The sequence below is a fragment of the Manacus candei genome, unplaced genomic scaffold (assembly GCF_025592945.1).
Source record: "Manacus candei isolate 608988 ecotype Guabito, Panama unplaced genomic scaffold, ASM2559294v1 h1tg000035l, whole genome shotgun sequence".
NCBI classification, from domain to species: Eukaryota; Metazoa; Chordata; class Aves; order Passeriformes; family Pipridae; genus Manacus; species Manacus candei.
In genome coordinates this window covers 3,833,953-3,853,650 of record NW_026138083.1, presented here as the reverse complement: position 1 = coordinate 3,853,650, position 19,698 = coordinate 3,833,953, and the positions used below count along the sequence as shown (strand labels likewise).

Genomic DNA, 19,698 nt, shown 5'->3' with positions numbered 1-19,698 from the left:
CCTGCCTCATGCGTCCCAAAGGCAGATTTCAGAAACCACACCACAAAATAACACAAATTCTCCTGGAGAATTTCACCTCAAAGGCTCCACTCAGAGCTCACCTTCTGCCCTCCAAACTCGGGGCACTCTCACGAGTAATTACTTGGAAAAGCTGACCTGAAGAAGTGTCTAAAGAGACTTGGGGGAAATGCAGCTCTTGCAACAAGTTGCTGCTGTTCCCCACCCCCCCCCGTGGGTCTGGTCTAGATCCGCTTTTGATGCGGCCTGAGCGGAAAAAGCTGCTCATGGAGGAGGAGGAGGAGGAGGAGGAGGAGGAGGAAGTATTACATCTACTACGTGGAGGATGTGAGGAGAATCTAAGTAAGGCAGGTTGGATAAGAATGGGAATTTGGAAAACAGAGGCATCCACGAGCTGAAGTGACCCCAACAGTACCTGGAGTTCAATACTGAGCTTTTTATTTTCCTAAGTTCAGGTAAAATCATAAGAGACACACAGAGGCCTACTAAGAAAAGAGCTCTACATCATGTCTCTGCTTAGGCTGAATAGAACACCAGGAAAAGCTTCTTAGTTTTATGTTCTAACCCCATAAGTAAGGGCTAGGGCGTAAAAGCGGCCACTAAAAGTAAAAGCTCATGTAGCCAGGAATAGCACACACCAGAATATTCTGGCCCAAGAACAACCTCTAAAGTTCTTCTAATTGCTTTGTCAACTACTGAAAGTAACCCAAACCTGAATTTCATATTACTCCATAGCTTTTTCCATGCAAAGGTAATTGCTCATCTGCATAGGTACCTGTATTTAAAAAATAATAACAAGCAGGTAGCTTACCAAACTGTTCTAGGAAGATCTAAAAAGCCACTGAGTCAGGACAGGGCCAAGGAGCAGCAAAAGCAGAGCTGCTCCATATGGAGGGATGAGCCTGGACTCAGGTGAGGATCAAACACCCACCTAGCCCTGGCTTAATTTAGGACTGCTGGAACTGGTCCCAGAGGGGTCTGGTTGGGGTGATTAAAGGCCTTTCTGTGCCCTCAGGTGATGGAAAGCCCTGAAAGGCTTCGTGAGCTCTCAAGTTTGTGCCTCCAGGGATGTCTGATGCTGACAAAACCTCGGTGCATGTACAGACAGCCTGAAGAGCTGAGCGCGATCAGAGCAGCTCAGTGACCGAGCCCAGGGGAGCAAACACGATGCGATAGTATCTGTGGTTTGACAACTTCGCATCTGCTTTGTTCTCATGAAAGTAACTATTTGTTGCCCGTGGCGTGTCGAAGATACATCCTTATATATCTCTGCAGTCTTTTCCCAGGGTGTGGGTTTAGTCTGAAAGAATTTTTTCCATTATTTTCTCTGTTTCTCTTTCCTGTCGTTGTCTTGGTTTTGTTTTGCTGCTGCGCTTTACTAGACCCCCGAGCAAGTCAAAAGTGTAACGAAAGGTAGACTGTCTATGGAAATCTGGCCCCTGGAGAAGCATTTGCCTGGTTTCTGCCGATTCAGCCCACTTTAATCCTGTGCCTCCTAACACAATTCCGCCTCCAAACACACCTTTTTTGTTCTTTGCCATTGCACTTCTATTCCTTGCCGTCGCACCTTTGGAACCGATTTTCTCAGGGCAGCCCCAAAACCTCCCCACGGCTGCAGCCTAAAAGCAGCACCCGCGGTGTCTCGCTGGCCTCGGGGTCACCTTTGGGGTGCTGTCTCCGGGCGGGCCGCGCTCCCACGTCGCGCGGGGCGGAGGGAAGGGGAAGGGGAAGGAAGGAAGGGCCGCCTCCCGCGGGGGTGCCGCTCCTCCCCTCGCGTCTCAGAGGCAGGTGGCGGCGAAGGGCGCGGGAGGCGCGGGCAGCGCTGCCAGCGAGGCCGGCAGGTGAGGGAGCGCGGGCGATGCGGGAGCGGCCCCGGGGCACCCACCACCTGCGGGCGGCCCTGCGCTGCACCCGCGGCGGGAGTGCCCGACCACCCGCGGTTGTTTCTTCCTTTGCCGGCGCTTTTGGCCGCGGTTCGGCGCTCCGGGCCCCGCGGGCGCCTCCTCCGCGGCCGCCCGGCACTTCCTCAAAGCGGGCGCTGCCGCGGGCGCTGCTCCGCGGGACCCCCGGGCACCGCCGGCCCGAGGGATACTCCGGGAAACATCGTTCCGCCCCTCTCCACCTTAACCCCGGGTGTTTAGCGCCTTGCTCGAGCACGGCTCGCATCCTCCTTCGCTCCCACGCACAGTTTGAGGTTTGGGGCTGTGCGTGCTGAGACCCGCGCGGAGCTCGGTCTGTCGAGCCATCGCTGCTCTCCGGTGGCTGGGTTGGGCAGAGCGCGCTGTGGAAATCCCGACCGGAGTCAGCAGTGCTCTGGAGACACGTTTCTGGCCTGTCTGATCTGCCCGTGCCAGGCCTTGCAGCTGAGCCCACGTGAAGCCCGGGAGCTGGGGCGCGTTCCCGAGCAGATCCAGGCTTGACCCGGAGGTTGTGGGACGCGGAGTCCTGGCAGTTCGGGGTCGGTTGGGTTTTCATGCTCAGGAGTTGGTTGCTTCGCTTGCGCCCATTTTCACGAGCAGGCTTTGCTTGTGCTGCGTGCTCCGGTAGATTTACTAGTGTTTGAGTTGCCTTATCTCCAAACTGAAACCTCCTGGATTGCAGAGGAAGTGGGGAAGAGAGCGGCTTTAGGGAATGATGCGGTGCCAGGATTAGCTGCACCGAGGCCGTGGATTTCCAACTCAGCATGAAGAAGGAAAGGGTTTCACCCACCCCTTGGGCTGCTCATTTTCAGCACAGGCATTTGTGTGCAGAATTAAGACTGGGAAGCGAAACCAAATTTAAAAAGAAACGAAAAAAAAAATCAGATCAGCTCCCAAATGTTTTCACTGGTACAAGAGGGCAGGTGAGACTAGTGCTTCTCTGTAACAATACTGGTTTATGGTGGAACAAGGGTGGGCACAGGTGTAGTTCATCTGCCACATTCCACCCCACGCTCCTGAAATAAAATCACGTCGTTCTTATCCATAGGCCGGCTGTGGATTACTGTTGGAGTTGTTAGTGATGCTTGGGAGCTTCACTAGGGGCATCCTGATTTTTCTAAAGTCAGGAACGACAGCTGTTCTCTGCACCTTGCACTGCCCTTGTGCTGGAAGCCCCACCTGCTTGGGAGACCCCTTGGGAGCTGTCCCTTGGATGCTTCAGGAGAGTCCCTTCCCTTCCTCTCGTTCTAAAGCATAGCTAAGCTCTTAAATAAATCCATGTGGCACACAGCAGCACAAATTCCAAATCCTCTATCCCAGAGGCAGGAAAGCCACAGGGTTTCCCAGTGTCCAACACAATGCCTTTATTTACCAAGGCAAGCCAAGCAAACGTCTTGGATAAGTATCAACCCTTGTTGGTTTAGTAACTGTTTGGTGAAAAGGTGTGGGCTGGCACATCCAAGATCCCGGCTAACAACAGTGCTTGTTCAGTGGTGTAAATTGGCCTCTTGGAGTCACACAGTTAGGAAGTTGCAGTTTTCTGACTTAGGGCTCTCTAAATGTCATTGTAATTTTAGAATTTCCGGGCAGGCTCACAGCTCTGTCCCAGTAGAACTCGTTGGTAAGGGGATTTCCTCCTGAAAGGATGGCTTTGAGCTGGACGTTGCTTCGTTTATGTTGTCATTCATTGAAGGGGGAATCCATCTAATCTTTAAAATCTTCATTTAATCTTTTAAATCTTTTGCCTTTACGTTTGACTCACTTTTCCTTATTAGTAGAATTTGTCATTACCAGCTCATTTCTATTCTCCCTTCGATACCAACTTTTATATCAGTAGTGTTGACACCAGGTATGACCCAAGCCCAAAGGAGTTGAAGAAACCATGTCTACAGCACTGTGTTGTGAGCACAGATTTTAAGAGAACTTCACTTAAACAGATGACTTGGATTTACACTGTACTCCCTAACACAAATTCTGCAGGAAACATAATTAACAACATATCAAATTTGGTCTGATCTTGTCCCGCAGTCAGTCCCAGAAAAGGTCATTCCTTCTCTCACTCCTTACCTGTGCCAACCACCCTTGATTTTTCTGGGTTTGATTTAACTTTTAGGCTAAAGGTTTTAAGTTACTGAATACTTGTTTTTTAAAAAAGATCTACAACAGCCCGTTAAGGTTGTTACATCCCCTCTGGCCTTCTTTGTTAACAGCTCCCCGTTGTTTTTGTGTTCAAAGCAGCCTGTGTGGGGCACCTTCAGCTGTGTCTGTGACCTGGGTTCTCATGGGTTGCTGAAAATCTGCAATAAGTGGAAGTCACTGACTTTAGTGCCTTAAGCCTCAGCTGCAAAGCCTTGTTTCAGGTCAGGGAGCTGATGTGGTATCTTCTCTCGCTGGTTAAATATCACAGCCCCTGCCTGCAGCATCAGTCACCTTTACCTACAAGCTCTTTCTTCAGGAATTGGGACTCAGCTGATGATAACCAAAGCTTCTACTTGGAGCATCTTCTCTGCTTTGGCTTGGCACCATTACTGTTTACCTGTCCTGGCGGGAGCCTGGTGGGATCCCAGACAATTCCCCCTGCTGAGACAGGACATGTCCCTGTGGGAGGCAACAGGAACTGCAGTTCTGTGCCTGGATATTGCTGGCAGAGAGCCACTAAGGTTAATTGTCTCCCCTCTCACCTACCCAAATAGGTAAAACTACTCCCTGGATTTGGTCCCATGGGCCCAAGCTGGCAGAACTGCAAGTGTAAACTTTGATTTGCAGTGAAAATTACAGCTCTGAGTGCACAAGTCAACGAAATTCCTTTGCTCACTGGACAGATTGCCAAAACAGATCCCACCCACAACTGCAGGCTTTGGTGTCCAGGCTGGCAGATTAGCCCTGGATGGTGGTAAAACCCAGGTGAAACCGGGCCATCTCTCCCCAACTGGAGGCAACTGAGTTGGGGGAGAGGTGAAATCAAAATAAAAACAAAAAACCCCCCCATTGCTATCTTGCAACAGCAATCACCAGAGCAGAGTCTAGTTCAGAGGTAACAAGATAACACCTCTGAAGTTCCAGCCAAGGCCGCTGCGAAGTCTTGGCAGTGTGGAATTGTGTTGAGACTGTGGAGAAATGCATTTGTTTGGGAGAGTGGAGGAAAAACATCCTGTTTGTCTTTGCAGAGCTCACACAGACCTTTTCCAACATGAGTTCCTCAACTGACTATGGGTCTCACACCTGGGAGCTCTTGCTGACAGTTGACCATCAACATGAAGGCGTAGAAAAGGAATTTTTACTACAGGTCACAGGGGACCTTCACATTGGAGGACTGATGCTGAAATTAGTAGAGAAAATGAGTGAGTAAAGACCTGTTTCATTTACACAGTGTTATGCAAGTAATAAGTGCAGCTTTCCCTCTACAAAGAGAGGCTGTGCAGGTTTTGAAACAGTGCTGCCTTGCTTGTGCCACTGCACAGAGCGTGGAGATGCTCAGACTCGGGGTTTTATGTGGTCAGGACCCCTCCCTGTCTGTGGCCAAAGCCCCTGTGCTACCACAGTGCAAACAAAACGTCGGGTTTGCCCTTCCAGTTCGACAAAAATAATCAGAGCAGGCTGACTATTCAACTCCCTTCCCAGACAGATGTTATAGGTGGGCAGTTTGGGGGGCTGATACCTCGTTTATCTACCTGTGGCAGTCAAAGAGACAGGATTAGTTGTTAAAAGGCGCTTCAGAAGTTACTGTTTCCTGTGCTTTTGGGGCATTCTAGATAAAATCTGAGCCACATTATCCGTTGCACACATTCAGGAGGGAACAGCTGAGACTGACCAAGTCAAGGTTAAGAAATGGAAAGTAAAATACCCTGTATACAGTCACAGCAAGTGAGTACAGGTGGAAAATACTTCTGTCACCCTCTGCACACTTACACACACGACTGAGCCGGAAACCGATGCAGTCGGAGTTTCCACGGGGTCAGAAGGCTAATTTTTCACAGTATTTTTTTCACTAGTACTCAACTAGTGTGAAAAGCTTTCAGTATTAATATTTAAAGCAAATTTGAGTCGCAGTTTTGACCAGGGAACTCCACCATAGGCCAGGGCTCTGCTGTGTTAGAGACGCTGAGGAACAGCCTCTGTGTGGCAGAGCTGATGAAGAGGAACGAGGAATGATGCCAAAGATGGGAACAGCTCGACCAAGAGCACACAGCAACTTTACCTGCTGCTACACATTGACAAAGTTAGTTCCCAGTGACTGCCACAAGTATTCAGCAAATGGGGTTCAGACCTCAGGAGCTGTGGTTGCTGCTTGATGTAACTAAATATTCCTGTTTGCAGAGAACTGTTTCCAAACCGAGTTTTTTTGCATATTTTCTCCACAGTTCATTAACAACCACGTTGTGTTTTCCTAGATATATCACAAGACTGGTCAGACTATGCTTTTTGGTGGGAGCAAAAGAAGTGTTGGCTTCTGAAAACCCACTGGACACTGGACAAGTGCGGGGTGCAGGCAGATGCCAAGCTGTTCTTCACCCCTCAGCACAAAATGCTGCGGCTCCGCCTGCCAAACATGAAGACGGTGAGGCTCAAAGTCAGCTTCTCTACCATGGTGTTCAGAGCTGTCAGTGACATCTGCAAAATTCTCAGTAAGTAAAGATAAACCCCCTCTGGCAACTAAGTTGGAGCGTTTCATTAGGTGACTCTGTTTTGGTGTGAAGTCCTTCCTCACCAAACTGTTGAGCTCAAGGAGAAATTTGAGACAGATTTTTTGGTTTTTAGTGTGCAGTGCATGTCAGTGGTTCTCAGTCTCTGTGAGAACTGATGCACACACTGTCAGAGATGTGTCCCAAGAGCTGCAGGAGGACTGGATAGTCAAGGTCCTGTTGGTGGTTTCGTAGGAATCTTGGTCCTCCTGGAGCAGGACTCGGTCCTGATTATTCCGTGCCATTGACTGAGAGCTGGAGCTTATCAGTGTCCTACTACACCAGCCTTCACCACAGCCCATTTTATGGTGTCAACTGATTTATCACCTATTTTTACTTAGCCTAGTAGTTATATATTCACTTCAGAAGTAGCATGTTTTGAATGTTCAAAACTTTTATATGCCCAAACCTGTTCAGATCAGGGCATATCTAATGACCCCACACCAGCCCACGAATGTCTCGCAGCACTGAGGCTCCAAGTCCCTCTTTCCAATAATGGAGCACCTCCAAGTGGAGATGAGGTTTTGGGGAATGCCAGAGATGTGCCTGTGCTCAACAGGGAACAATTTGAGTCTGCAAACCATCTTCAAAATCCCTTAGCTTTAGGGTAAAATGGGGATTAAAATCCTCATTTTAATTTAGGTCTTCAGAGCTCAGCCCAGTAACACCCTCATCTTCAGAAGGAATTTACTGCCTCATGTTGACCACAAGGCAGCTTCCAATTCCACCTCCTGGCAGTGGATTGTGAAAGGTGTAGCCTGTCTTTATTATACTTAACAGCTCTGCTATAACGATGCCATAATTATACAGCTGGCATTTGGCCAAATTAAATATTTCTCCCAGATTGAGTCAGTTCAGGAATGCTGTAACTTTCCTCAGGAGTGAATACTGTCAAAAAAAAAAAAAAAAAAAGCCTTTGTTTACCCCAGGGTAAAAGTGTTTCTCAGAAGTGAAGTGCCAGGTTTGCAGGTGAGAATATCTGTCTGAATGAGTAGTGCATCAGGGAACAGTGGACAGCCCAGACAGAAACTTCTGTGAGAAATACAGTGAATATAAAAGGCATGAGCTTCAAACACAGTGGTTCTTGCTTATTGATAATTCAGATATTCATAACTTCAGATATTATGCCCAAAGGTGATTGCAGAGCCACAAGGGAGAAAGAGTTTTCCTGATGCTCTAAAATGCACTTACACTTCCCACAAAACCTGGCTTAAATCCTGTCAAAACTCCCTCTCACAGTCCAAAGCCTTGTTCCAGAATTACTGGATTTTCCATGGCTACTGCTTTCAACCTGCTAAAAATAAAGTTCAGATTGCAATGTGGAGCTTCCTGAATCTGCTAAGTCTCGTCTTGCTTCACTTCCCAAACTGCCCTTGCAGATATCAGACGCTCAGAAGAACTCTCTTTGCTGAAGCAATCAGGAGACACACTCAAAAAGAAAAAGAAAAAGGACAAGAACAGCAAAGAACCAGTTACAGAAGATATTTTAAACCTGTGCAACTCCCCAGCGAGTTCTGGATTACCAGGTAATGAGGAGTCAATATGATTTTATTCTTCTGAGTGAAAGTTAAAAAGAGGAAGGAACTCTTTGTTATGCAATTAAACCCAGGGAGACCAGTTTTTGTAGGATGGTAGTCACAGACACAGAGCCTGAAATCAGTGGCTTCAGCAAATCTCCAATATATCGATATTTTCCTGTTGTTTCTACAAATGTTTTCCTTTCCACTGATAAGAGAAAGGCCACACCAGCAAACAGGTCATCAGCTGTGGCCCTGCACACAAATATTCATGAAATTTGGCAACCTGCAAGGAAAATGAGAAATAAAGGCTTGAAAGTGTGTGTTTCCTGTGTCTAACACAACTGAGATATCTCACAGAGCACTTTTGTCCCTGAGGTCAGCTCACCTGGGAAAGGACAAGCCCAGGTGGAAACAGCAGAGATAGGAAACTGCCTTGAAAGAAAAGGGGGTTTTATGATGGGAAGACAAGACCAGTTTTCCCTGGAATAATGTGTTACACTCTTAACTTGCAGCAAATCCAGGATTATATAGTAAAACCATGACACCCATTTATGATCCTGTCAGTGGGTCACCAGCTTCTTCCACAATCACCTGGTTCAGTGACAGCCCCTTGACTGAGCAGAACTGCAACGTCCTGGCCCTCAGTTATCCCAACTGTTCCCCAGAAATGCTGGCAGAGATGTACCAGCCACGGAGCTTGGCTGACAAAGCCAAGCTTAATGCAGGGTAAGGTGCTTCTCTTTGAGATCCTTTGCTTTTAAAATGGTCAGTGATGTCATTGTCAGTTTGGATAGCAAACTCCCAAGGCTTTAAATGGGAATGGGCATGTGGGTAAATTCAGTAATTTTGCACCACAGGTAGGTGATTGAGTGAGTTCTGCACAAGCAGACATTGCTTTTTGTCCACCACAGAGAGTACAGAGCACTCAGGGCTCTCATGGTGTGAGAGGATTGTCCCTCTAGCACTAAAATATGGATTGTCAGTCATCTGTGGGGCATTTAACAGTGACCTGGATATTTTCATTGGATTTCAATGGATGACAGAAGGAGCTGGAATTATAAACCAGCAAATACTGGAATCAAAATGGGAATTCAAAATATTACAGGCAGATTCTTCCCCTCGTTTAACTGAACCTCCGGTTTTTGGGGACAAAGAAGAAAGAATCTTACTGGCATTGGTCACCCCACAACTGCTTAGTTCCTGGCATCTACTCCTCCTATGTTTTGAGTAGTGCTGGAGAAAAAAAAATAGGAAGATTGTAGGTATTGTTTATACAAGGAGAGTTGGAAATCCCTACGAACATTCTACCTTCTTGAGTTATGTGACTTTTCCCTGGACTTGCAGGAGTTAGAGCTGTTTGTTCCCACTTTTGTTTCACGATTGCATTGGAGCTCTGCATGTGTTGGGGTTTTTCCTGTGCAGATGAATCTGTGGGTTGTTTTCTTCCCCAGCTGGCTGGATTCCTCTCGATCCCTTATGGAACAAGGCATTCTGGAGGAGGATCAGCTTCTTCTACGCTTTAAATATTACACTTTCTTTGATTTGAATCCAAAAGTAAGAGCTTTGTTTTCATTGCTATTCATTGTTTGCTTGCTTTCATGTCAAGGAGCTACATAATAATATAGAATGTAGATATATATATAGGATTTTAGCTAGGATTTGTTACAGGCCCTTCAGAAATCAAATCCAATTTCTTCCTCTCAGCTACAGCTGCACTTTTACCCTCTGGACACTGTTCTTAAGATCTTAAGTATAACGATGAGAGCTGTGAAGAGCTCCAGAAACAGTATCCATATTTCCAGAGGGGCTGGTTTACTTTCTCTCTCTCTTTTGACATGAAAAAATTAAGGGGAAAACTAGACCTAAATGATGTAATGGTATAAGCCCTGCTTTTGAAAATGAACTTAAAAATGACATTTCTGTTCCACTGTCCTCACTGAATTTCACATCTTTTCTGGGCTGAAACCCTCAGAAGTGATCAGGACACTTTCCAGTTCATGTGGCGTGGTTTGGGGTGACATGTCACCCCTACTGAAATGGGTCTCAAACTCAGCAGCCCAAACATTTCCCTTCTTTGTCCCAGCCAGCCACGGAGCCACAGCCCAAAAATACTTCAGGCAGCTGAATATCTCTCCTCTGCTGGGAGAGCTCATGCCCCAAGGTTTACCCTCCCAGCACCTACATCTCACCAGCTCTGGGGCTGAATATTTCTGAGTCACTTCAGCTTATTAACCACGTAGATAATAAGAAAAAAATCACTGTCCAGAAAAGGGATGGTGAATTAAGGCAGATCTGACTAACATGGAGCTGCTGCAAAGGCAGAACCGGAACTGAAAGAGCCAAGAGCAAAGAGGGGAAGTGAGGGACGAGAGTTCCGCGTGTCACCCTCGTACCAGCCCTGTCGTGCTGCTGGCACTCCCACGGTGTGGTTTCACAGTTCTGCTACACCACTCCAGGGCCTGCTGCCTCAAGAGGGGGTGTCTTAATCTCCCCTTCTGCCTCAGCCAAGGGCTCCTGGTGCGTTTTCTGTTGGCTCAGCAAGTCACTGTGCCCAGGCACACAAGCTGGTACAGGAGAAGGGAACAAGGCAGAGGTGGGAGGAGGAAGGAAACAACGGTTGTGGCTCAGCCTGGTGTTAGATCAGCTGATTATGAATCTGTACCTGGGTCATTAATGGCCAGTGTTGCTCTTTTTTTGCTCCAGTATGATGCAGTGAGAATCAACCAGCTCTACGAGCAGGCCCGCTGGGCCATCCTGCTGGAGGAGATCGACTGCACGGAGGAGGAAATGCTGATCTTCGCTGCCATACAGGCACGTACTTGATCCAAGTGGCAGAACCTGTTTCCTCAGGAGGCAGGCACAAGCTAGGACAGGACCAGGAGAGAGCCCAACAGCTCTGCTTGGATTGGGGTCTGCTCTTTGGGTGAGAAACAATAAGCAGCATCCAGCAGCTAAACCAACCCAAGTCAGGAGCAGCAGTGACACTGTTATTCAAACGGGCACATGCAAGTATGGAGCCACTTCCTAACATTGTCTAGAGCAAACCACACCCAGGATGCCACTTTGATACCAGATATCAGAAGATTAGTATGAAGTGTTGGTACCATCCTTTCACCTCTCCTTCCTGAACATTTCTGAACGTTCAGAACAGACAGAGAAAAAGCTGCAGTACAATATGAAGGGAAGGGCACTGTGGAGCACACGGAAATTTAACGTGAGCGAGCACAACTCAGGCCCTGACTGTGGGGAATAAGGCACAAATGTTTGCTGATAATAAATTCCTTCCTTTCAAATGTAAATGGAGCTGCCAAAAATTCACAGCCTGGCGCTGCAGAACACCAGGGAACATTGCTCTGAGTTTCCACCGGGTGTGGATGGCACCTAAAGCTTGCAGTTCCAAGGATGCAAATGTAGCATCTTGTCCCCCTCCCAGAACAGGGATGATTATAACAGTGAAGGGATGCAAACACTAGCAATTAAAATAGGAAACTGTTATCAGCCATTGCACTGGAGAGCATAATGGACATCCCTGTTTCCTTGGGAAAAAACCCTGGTTCTGTGCTGCAGAACTCCACACAGTTGTCCAAGACCCAGAAGGCCAAATGGTCCTTTTCGTGTGCTGTGATTTTGTGTTGCTGATTGATACACTGACTGCTGTTTACTGATGTTTTATTGCAGTATCATGTCAGCAAGCTGTCATTGTCGTCAGAGGCACAAGATTCCACCTGTGAATCGGAAGTAGATGAAGTAGAAGCTGCACTTTCTAACCTGGAGGTGACACTGGAAGGTGGAAGCACAAGTAACATTTTGGTAGGTCCTTTGGGATCCTGGAATGGCTGTCACGGTGGCAAAGGTGTTGGCTCTGATGATCCCACCCAGTTCTTGGGTTTCCTAACAGAGTGCATTGTACTAAAGCTATTCCTAATTGTTCCCAATAGGAGGACATCACAGACATCCCAAAACTTGCTGATAATCTCAGGCTAGTTAGGTGAGTTGTTAACATTAATAATAAACCAGGCAAAACCTTAAACTGAATAAAACAGGCTTAACCTTACAAGAGACCTCCTGAGTTTCTCACTCTAATCTAACAGCAGATCCTACAGTTATAAATTAACATATACCCCTTATGTATCCTAATACCATCCTCTTCCAATCTTTCTCTTGCTTCTTCTGGCAAATCTTTCCAGCTTTTGGGGTGCTGGGGGAACTAAACTTGTACTTATTAAAAGGTCACGCTCATCACTCATCTCTAAACAAAACTCTACAGTTCTATTTTCAATCACATTTTACTGGTTTTTGCCAATGAAAAACTAGAAGAAACTTGCATTTCTCCCTGAGGAGAATTTCTGAAAGCAACCCTGGGGGATGTATTTTTTAAATGAAAGAAATGACCCCTTTTCTAACCCAGCACAGAGGCTGTTTTTTCAAATATCAAAATGAGTTTCTGTGATCCCGCTATAATATCTTGATTTATGGGTGATCTGAACGACTGCAGAGACCTCAAGTCTGCAGTGCCTTTTATCAGAAAACAGCCTTTGTGCTTCAGAAAGATAAAGTTTCCTGTTGCACGAATATTTATCAGATTCATTCCGCGGACAGATGGGAACTGAAAAGTGCACCTGAAAAATGGTAACTGTTGTTGACTGTTCAGAACTGTTAATTATTAATTTCCAATTAGGAATTTTATTTGACATTCAGATTATTCAGGTGCCTTCAGAAGAAAGGGAATTCAAGCTTTTAACAATGGATTGTTTGTTTTCCCCCAGCAGTGGAGCTTTGCTTTTAAGAGAGGTTTTTAAAAGAGTTTGCTTTTAAAAGCGTTCAGTTGTTATTTTTGATCAGGAAAAAGTTCCTGTGTTCTTGATAAATCACTTACTAAACCTAAGACATTGTAGAAACTTTCTGCACTGTCTTTAAAGGAACAACAACATTTTGCTCCTGTAATTATTTGCTTCATGGTAAAAATGCAAAGCTCTGCATGTCCTACTGCTTTAGTATTCATATGGTGGACTTTTATTCCTACTTATTCTCAGCCTGCACCACATTAGCACAATAGTAAATGATGTTTCAGGTGGGTGACAATATTGTGGAGAAATACAATATTTTTTTCAAAAAGCTTTCCATAAAGTTTTCAGCTTTTTTTTTTTGTTTAAAAAAATTATAGTCCCTTATTTTTGAAGAATGTTGTTGTTATTGGGAAATTAAAAGCCAAATTCTTTGGCAGTTTTGAAAATCCGCTTTTTTTTTTTTTTAATTTAAACATAAAAATCACCATTTTCTAGAAAGGATTCTAAACTAGGATTTTTAGGAAGGGTCTGGAGAAGGCAAGAGTGTGTCTAATAAATCACTTTTCCAGACAGCTCTATACTCTTTGTACCATCATCTTAGATTTAAAGGGAAGGACTGGAATAGTTGTTTTTCTTTTTCTCTTCCTTTTAACTTCATTGCTGACCTTTGTCACTACTTGTGAAGTGTTTCTCTAATAAATAGAGCTAACACCTCTGGTTTTCTCTCCTGAAGTGCTGCAGAACCTCTGTAATTAGTGAAGGAATAGAATTTTGTTGTGTTAGACAATTAGATGTTCAGATAAAGCCAAAAAATGGTCTCTACTCCCTTACAAGGCAGTGAATACAAGGGCATGACCTTAAATTTCAGCTCCACCAGAATATTTGTGAGTGACTTGGCAGTTTGTCCATTTTGATAGAACCCAGTGTGATTCCTTTGTTTCCTGCAGGCCCAGGAAGCTCTCACTCAAAGCTATCAAGTCATACTGGTTTATCTTCAGAGACACTTCAATATCTTATTTTAAAAACAAGGAATCTGCACAGGGAGAACCCATTGAGAAGCTAAACCTAAAAGGTAGGGATTTTCCTTTCTTGCCTTTTTCTAAGTCCTCTGATCTCAAAAGAAAACAACTTTAGTATTAAATCTAGTCCTTTAGTACTAAATCAGTAATTAAAATTAGTGATACAGGAATGAAACCAATTAATTTCCTTCTGATTCTCTGTGATCCAGGATGTGAAGTTGTACCAGATGTAAATGTTGCAGCGAAGAAATTTGGAATCAAGTTGCTAATTCCTGTTGCTGATGGCATGAATGAAGTGTATCTGAGATGTGATAACGTGAGTAACAAGACAAGGGGAAGTCTGTATTCCAGGTTTATGGCAGATTGTCTAGAAGACCTGTTGTCCTGTCCTAGAATTTGTAGAGAAAAATAAGGATGCTGCAGAGAGTTTATTACCTAGACCTTTAGTAAAATTTAAGAATGATGTGGTGGCCTAATAAATACATGATGGTTATGGAGATAAAAGGACAATAATCCTGTGTGTATCATTTTCCAATGATAGCATTTTATCCTCACTCTTTTCACAAGTTTCCAAGTAAGGCTGGTAGAAAGAAAAAAAAGAACAAACTATGAAAAAATAAAAGGAGATTCCAGTATTTTTTGTTGCAATGTTTTCAGAGGGCTGAGGTTTGGATTTTGTTCTGTTCTTTCCTGGATTAGAACTGTCCCCATTCAGATGAGGGCAACATGACCAGGATCTCACACGAGTTTTCAGTTTATTTCGTTTGTATTAAAATGTGTCAAACCGAATGGTGTAAAACCATTCGTTGGGTGACAACCAGTCACGCCATAAAATTCCCAAGGGGATCTATTCCAAAGGACTGGATTCCCTTGAAGGTGTAAAGCCTAACAGTGTGTCCAACCATGCCCTGTGCTGCTGCAGGAGGATCAGTATGCTCGGTGGATGGCTGCTTGTGTCCTGGCCTCCAAAGGCAGGACCATGGCCGACAGCTCCTACCAGCCCGAGGTGCAGAAGATCCTGTCGTTCCTGCAGATGAAGAACTTGTCTGCCCAGGCTCCCTCTGACCCCGAGAGCGTGGATATGAAACCAGAATGCTTCGTCTCGCTGCGTTACACCAAGAAATACAAGTCCAAGCAGGTATCCCGAGGTGGCTCTGGCTGGGGTGGGTGGGTCCAGGGGTTGCTGAGGGGTGAGGCTGGATCCAAGCAGCATTTGGAAGCTGTACAGTAGGATCACCTGCAGTACTCGTTTGTCCCTTTGTAAGAGGCCTTTCTTTAAAGTGAACACAGGGACAGGTGTCTCAGCACCTCTCCTACATCCCCATCCCTGCCTGAGTCATCCGTGATGTTCTGCTCCTGATACACTGTCCCTGAAAGTCTCTTCAGAGAAAGAAGGGGGGGTTTTAAGGACAGGAAGTTACTCTGCATCTGGAACAGCAGGGTCTTCCTGTCCCCTTGGCCCGGGTGCCTCTCCTTCCTCTCCACCTAATTCCTTGTCCACTGCTTTTGCTGCAAAAGAGCTCAGCCTACCCATCCTGAGGGGAGTCTCCAGAGCAGTGTGTGGAGCCAGTGCTGCACAAACCCAGCCCCCAGCCCCTGGTGCCCTGTTCTGTCCTGCCCTTGGTGCTCAGGGTCTGTCCCCAGGTGCCCTCTGTGGTACATCTGTACGAGGTGTCTCAGCTGACAGTGGAAGCAACAGGATTTTTGTGCTCAACTGAAACCTTTCTCCCTTGCCGTGTTTCCCAGCTGACTGCTCGCATCCTGGAGGCCCACCAGAACATATCCCAGATGTCCCTGGTGGAGGCCAAGCTGCGTTTTATCCAGGCATGGCAGTCCCTGCCCGAGTTTGGCTTATCCTACTACATCGTAAGGTAATCACATCCCAGAGCCGCGCCAAGCTGCCACAACGTGTTCATTACACCTGCCTTCATACACACCTGTGGGGTTTTGCCAGGGGTACAGTATCTCTAGGATTAAACCCTTATTGACATCACTGAATTTCATTAATTATTATTCATTAAAATGACTTACTGACTCACTGAAATGTAAAACATGCACATCTCACCGGTGTGCTCAGGTTTGCAGTTTGTGTTCACTCTGACCCTTGCTCACTGGAATATGATAAAACACTGATTTCTTTGGCATTTCATTAAGAAAGCAGCAAATGCTCCCTTTTTAAGTTGATGCAGAAGAGCAGTGAGCACAAGAAAGGTCCTGTTGAGTTCACAGCAGCTTCCCTTGGACACAGCAGGGTTCTGACCTGCAGTCTTTTCTCCTGACAAAACACCAGACAGCTGAAAAGTACTGACACAACCATCCCTGGAGGCACCTTCCTTAATCTGTTCCCAACACCTCTTCCAGGGCTAGTTGGGAATCATCTGTGGTATAAAGTGAAGCAGCTGGGAGCTGTTCCCTGGCACAGAGGCCAGCTGGCATAGAACAGCCCACATCTGGACTGTTAAACTCTCTGAATTCCCAAAACCCAGTAGCCTTGTGGGAACTACAAGACCACGTTGGTCCTTGGGTGTTCCAGTTTCTAAATTGTTCCTGGGAGCCATTGGAGAGTCAACTGGAGCCAGGATTCTGCCTGAACTCCCTGGCCCTGGGAATTTTCACCCCGTGTGTCACCACTAATCCCCTTAAACACACCAACACCCCCGACACCTAAACTGTGCTTTGTAGCATAAGCAAAGCATCTTGGGGTGAATTTATCTCAGTTTGGTGTCAGGTAAAGCACAAATTGTGTCCAGGTCACATTCTTTCTCTAAAGTCCAGTACATTTAAGGAGAGAAAGTTCACAAACAGGATCTAAAATGCTGAAAATGGTAAGAGCAGACAGGTGAGATCTCTTCCAGCTTGCATCAGGAAGGTAGTTTCTTTACCAGAGAGATCTTTTCCCAGTTATTCCCAACTCAAAAATTTTTGCCCCCCCAAAGGTTCTGATACTTTTATGTTTAATTTTCATCTCTAATCAGAACAAAATTGAAATGTTAAAATGTCTCAATATTTTTGCCATGTCATTTATACCCAGAAATATGTATATATTGCCAACAGTTGTTTTGATAACTTAATGGTCATATATAAGATATAAAAATGGTGATATATAAAATATTAAATTTATTTTGATTATATAATTCAGGTTAATGTAACTAGAAGAACATGTTTCAACATTAGAGAAAGGAAGGAATGAAAATTATCGTTGGCATTTTTTTCCAGTAAAAATAAAATGAAAATTCATGCATTTAAGAAGAACAGTATTTTTTTAGCAGGAAACAATCAATTAGAAAAGATTTCAGGGAGATCTACCTGCCTGATTATTTTCCATCTTACACCATGGTACACCAGCCTACACCTTTGCTTTATAACCAATCCTGTTCTAAAGAAGGGGCCACACTCTCCTCAATCCCAGACTGTTGTGACTTTTCCCATGGTTTTCCACTTTCAGGGAAGAGCAGGTGAAACGTTTCCCTAGACAGAAATCACTGCCAACCAGATCTGCTCAAAGGTTTTGGTTTTTTTTTTTTCCAGGTTTAAAGGAAGCAAAAAGGATGATGTGCTCGGGGTGTCCTACAACAGGCTGATCCGGATAGATATGGCCACGGGAGATCCCATCACAACATGGAGGTTCTCCAACATGAAGCAGTGGAATGTGAACTGGGAAATTCGCCAGGTAAAGCTGGAACAGCCCTGCCCTCACTCCTTGCAGTTCAGACACACTGGAGGATGCTTTCAGAAAATATTTTCAAACCTCAGTGAAAAGATTTTGAACTTGTTGTGACGTGCTGTGTGATGAGCTGTCTGAAGTTTTTCTGAAGGAGTCTGTGGTTAAAAAGTCAGAAACTAAAAGATCATCAGTTTAAAAGGTTCCTACCAAGTTTATTCCTTACGAGTTGCCCTGGGGTTTGATGGGATGAAATACAGAGACTCCAAGGTGAATCCCAACATGTGACATTCACTGCTGTCAGCAAAAATCTCATTTGAACTCTCTGTGCAGTCCGGCTCATGCATCATCCTCTGAACTGTAGGGATTCATTCTCTGTCACAGACTGAGGATACGGGATTTGTCTTTCAAATCCCAAACTGAGATTGCAGGGCCACAGTGTGAGCAACCCTGTCAATATGTGGTCCCTGATTTTGGGTTTCAAAGCTTGAAGCCAACTGTGTAAATTGCAGATTTGTGGGGTGGAACTGGTGTGACCCGAGGCAAATCGAAGCACCTTGGAAACTGTTCCTGCTTACAGAGTTTTCCACGTCCATCTGTTGGAACCAGGAGAGATCAGACACGCTCCCTATTGCTCTCCTGCAGGACTCCTGTGCCAGGGAGTAAATTCTGGTAAATTTGCTGGGTTTCCTTTAAATCCCTCTCAAAAAAAGGCAGGAACTGCAGTTAGCAACTAAGCTCAGTTTGCTGCATTTTAGAACTAACAGGAGCTGGAAACCAAAACCTGGAGCCCAAAGGGAGATTTAAGGTCAGAAGGTAACAGGGGCCAGATTAAACATTGTTGGTGAAGTGCACAAAGAGTCGGGAGTGCCACTCCTGCTCTTCCCAGTGTTCACTTCATGTGCCACTGGAAAAAGAGTTAAAAGCACGATTTTGTCGCCTGCCTGAACAAGCAAAAGTATTTTGACCACAAGAGGGCCCTGATACAGCAGAAAAGTAAGAAACAAGCGGCCAAACACCCTCAACACGCAGCAGCACAGAAATCTTGGTTAGCAGAGGCAGGTACTGCTTCATCACAGGACTTGTGATCCAGCTGTGCTCCCACACTTGCTCTTTCTTCCCAACCCAGCTTATCCCTGTGCCTGATTTTGCCATCCCTGTTTCCTTTAGGTTGCCATCGAGTTTGACCAGAATGTCTCCATTGCTTTCACCTGTCTGAGTGCAGACTGCAAGATCATCCATGAATATATTGGGGGCTACATCTTCCTGTCAACACGGTCCAAAGACCAGAATGAAACACTGGATGAAGAGCTCTTCCATAAATTAACTGGAGGTCAGGAATGACATGAAGTAAACTGTCTTCCCTCTGCCTGCTTCTTGTTATAGCTAAGAGCAGAGATTATGGAAAAATCTCTCTGATTGTTAACTGCTGGCTACTAATTATTGTACATGGCAATTAATCTTTGTAATATGACTGGGACTGTTTACAGTTTTTGTTAAATATTGAAGGTAAGGTCAGTGGATGCCATGTGGCAACTCCATCATCAGTACTTCAGAAAATTAAATCACCTTTGTTTTCCTTTTGTACAGCTTGATATTTTTAAATAAACAGTGTCTGGCCACTGGCATTTTTTTAACCTAGTATTTTTAATTGCAGCAATCTGTGTAAGCATCCAGGACATGTAACCTGAGGGTGTTGTACAGCAAATTTTCTCCGTTACAGCCATGCAAACTCCCACTGCTAAAGTGGCTGTTGTTAAAGAGCCCAGCTTTTATCAGAACTAAAGCTGAATAAATACATAGTTTAAAGCTACATGGCTTGTCTGACACTTGCCCTGAGAACACAAAGCATTCCATCAGTGTTCCAAAGTCCTGCAGACTGAGCTATCAAAACTCTTGTAGTGATTACTCGGTTGCTCAAAAATGTAGCACCCATGTCTACCTTCATCCACTGAGGTGGTTCCCTGGAAGCCAGAGAAGCTACAAAGGATTGATCTTGGAAAAACTGGATCCAAAACATCGATTTTTTGAGGAACTTTGTTACCTGGTTGAAAACAGTGAGTTTGGTACTGTCTGAAATATTTTGCTTGTT

General features: G+C 45.3%; 2 protein-coding genes across 6 annotated transcripts in view; one reads left to right on the top strand and one right to left on the bottom strand.

The window, feature by feature from the left end:
- The window catches only part of BMP2 (bone morphogenetic protein 2), a 217,232-nt gene that overhangs the window by 177,946 nt on the left and 19,588 nt on the right, over positions 1 to 19,698 (bottom strand). The gene's annotated exons all lie outside the window — the stretch shown is intronic.
- Positions 1,760 to 19,381, top strand: FERMT1 (FERM domain containing kindlin 1). Of its 4 annotated transcripts, none has more exons than XM_051793062.1 (15): positions 1,760 to 1,859; positions 5,105 to 5,278; positions 6,329 to 6,562; positions 7,999 to 8,145; positions 8,652 to 8,865; positions 9,591 to 9,693; positions 10,843 to 10,950; positions 11,818 to 11,949; positions 12,078 to 12,127; positions 13,874 to 13,998; positions 14,155 to 14,261; positions 14,868 to 15,083; positions 15,692 to 15,816; positions 17,474 to 17,615; positions 18,777 to 19,381. In XM_051793062.1, the coding sequence occupies exons 2-15, from the start codon at positions 5,128 to 5,130 to the stop codon at positions 18,948 to 18,950; spliced, it is 2,028 nt and encodes a 675-aa protein (XP_051649022.1). In that variant the 5' UTR covers positions 1,760 to 1,859; positions 5,105 to 5,127; the 3' UTR covers positions 18,951 to 19,381. The 4 variants fall into 4 exon arrangements, with proteins under 4 accessions (XP_051649022.1, XP_051649024.1, XP_051649023.1 ...); XM_051793063.1 differs by lacking the exons at positions 1,760 to 1,859; positions 18,777 to 19,381 and adding exons at positions 1,867 to 4,297; positions 18,119 to 18,745; XM_051793061.1 differs by lacking the exon at positions 1,760 to 1,859 and adding an exon at positions 3,971 to 4,297.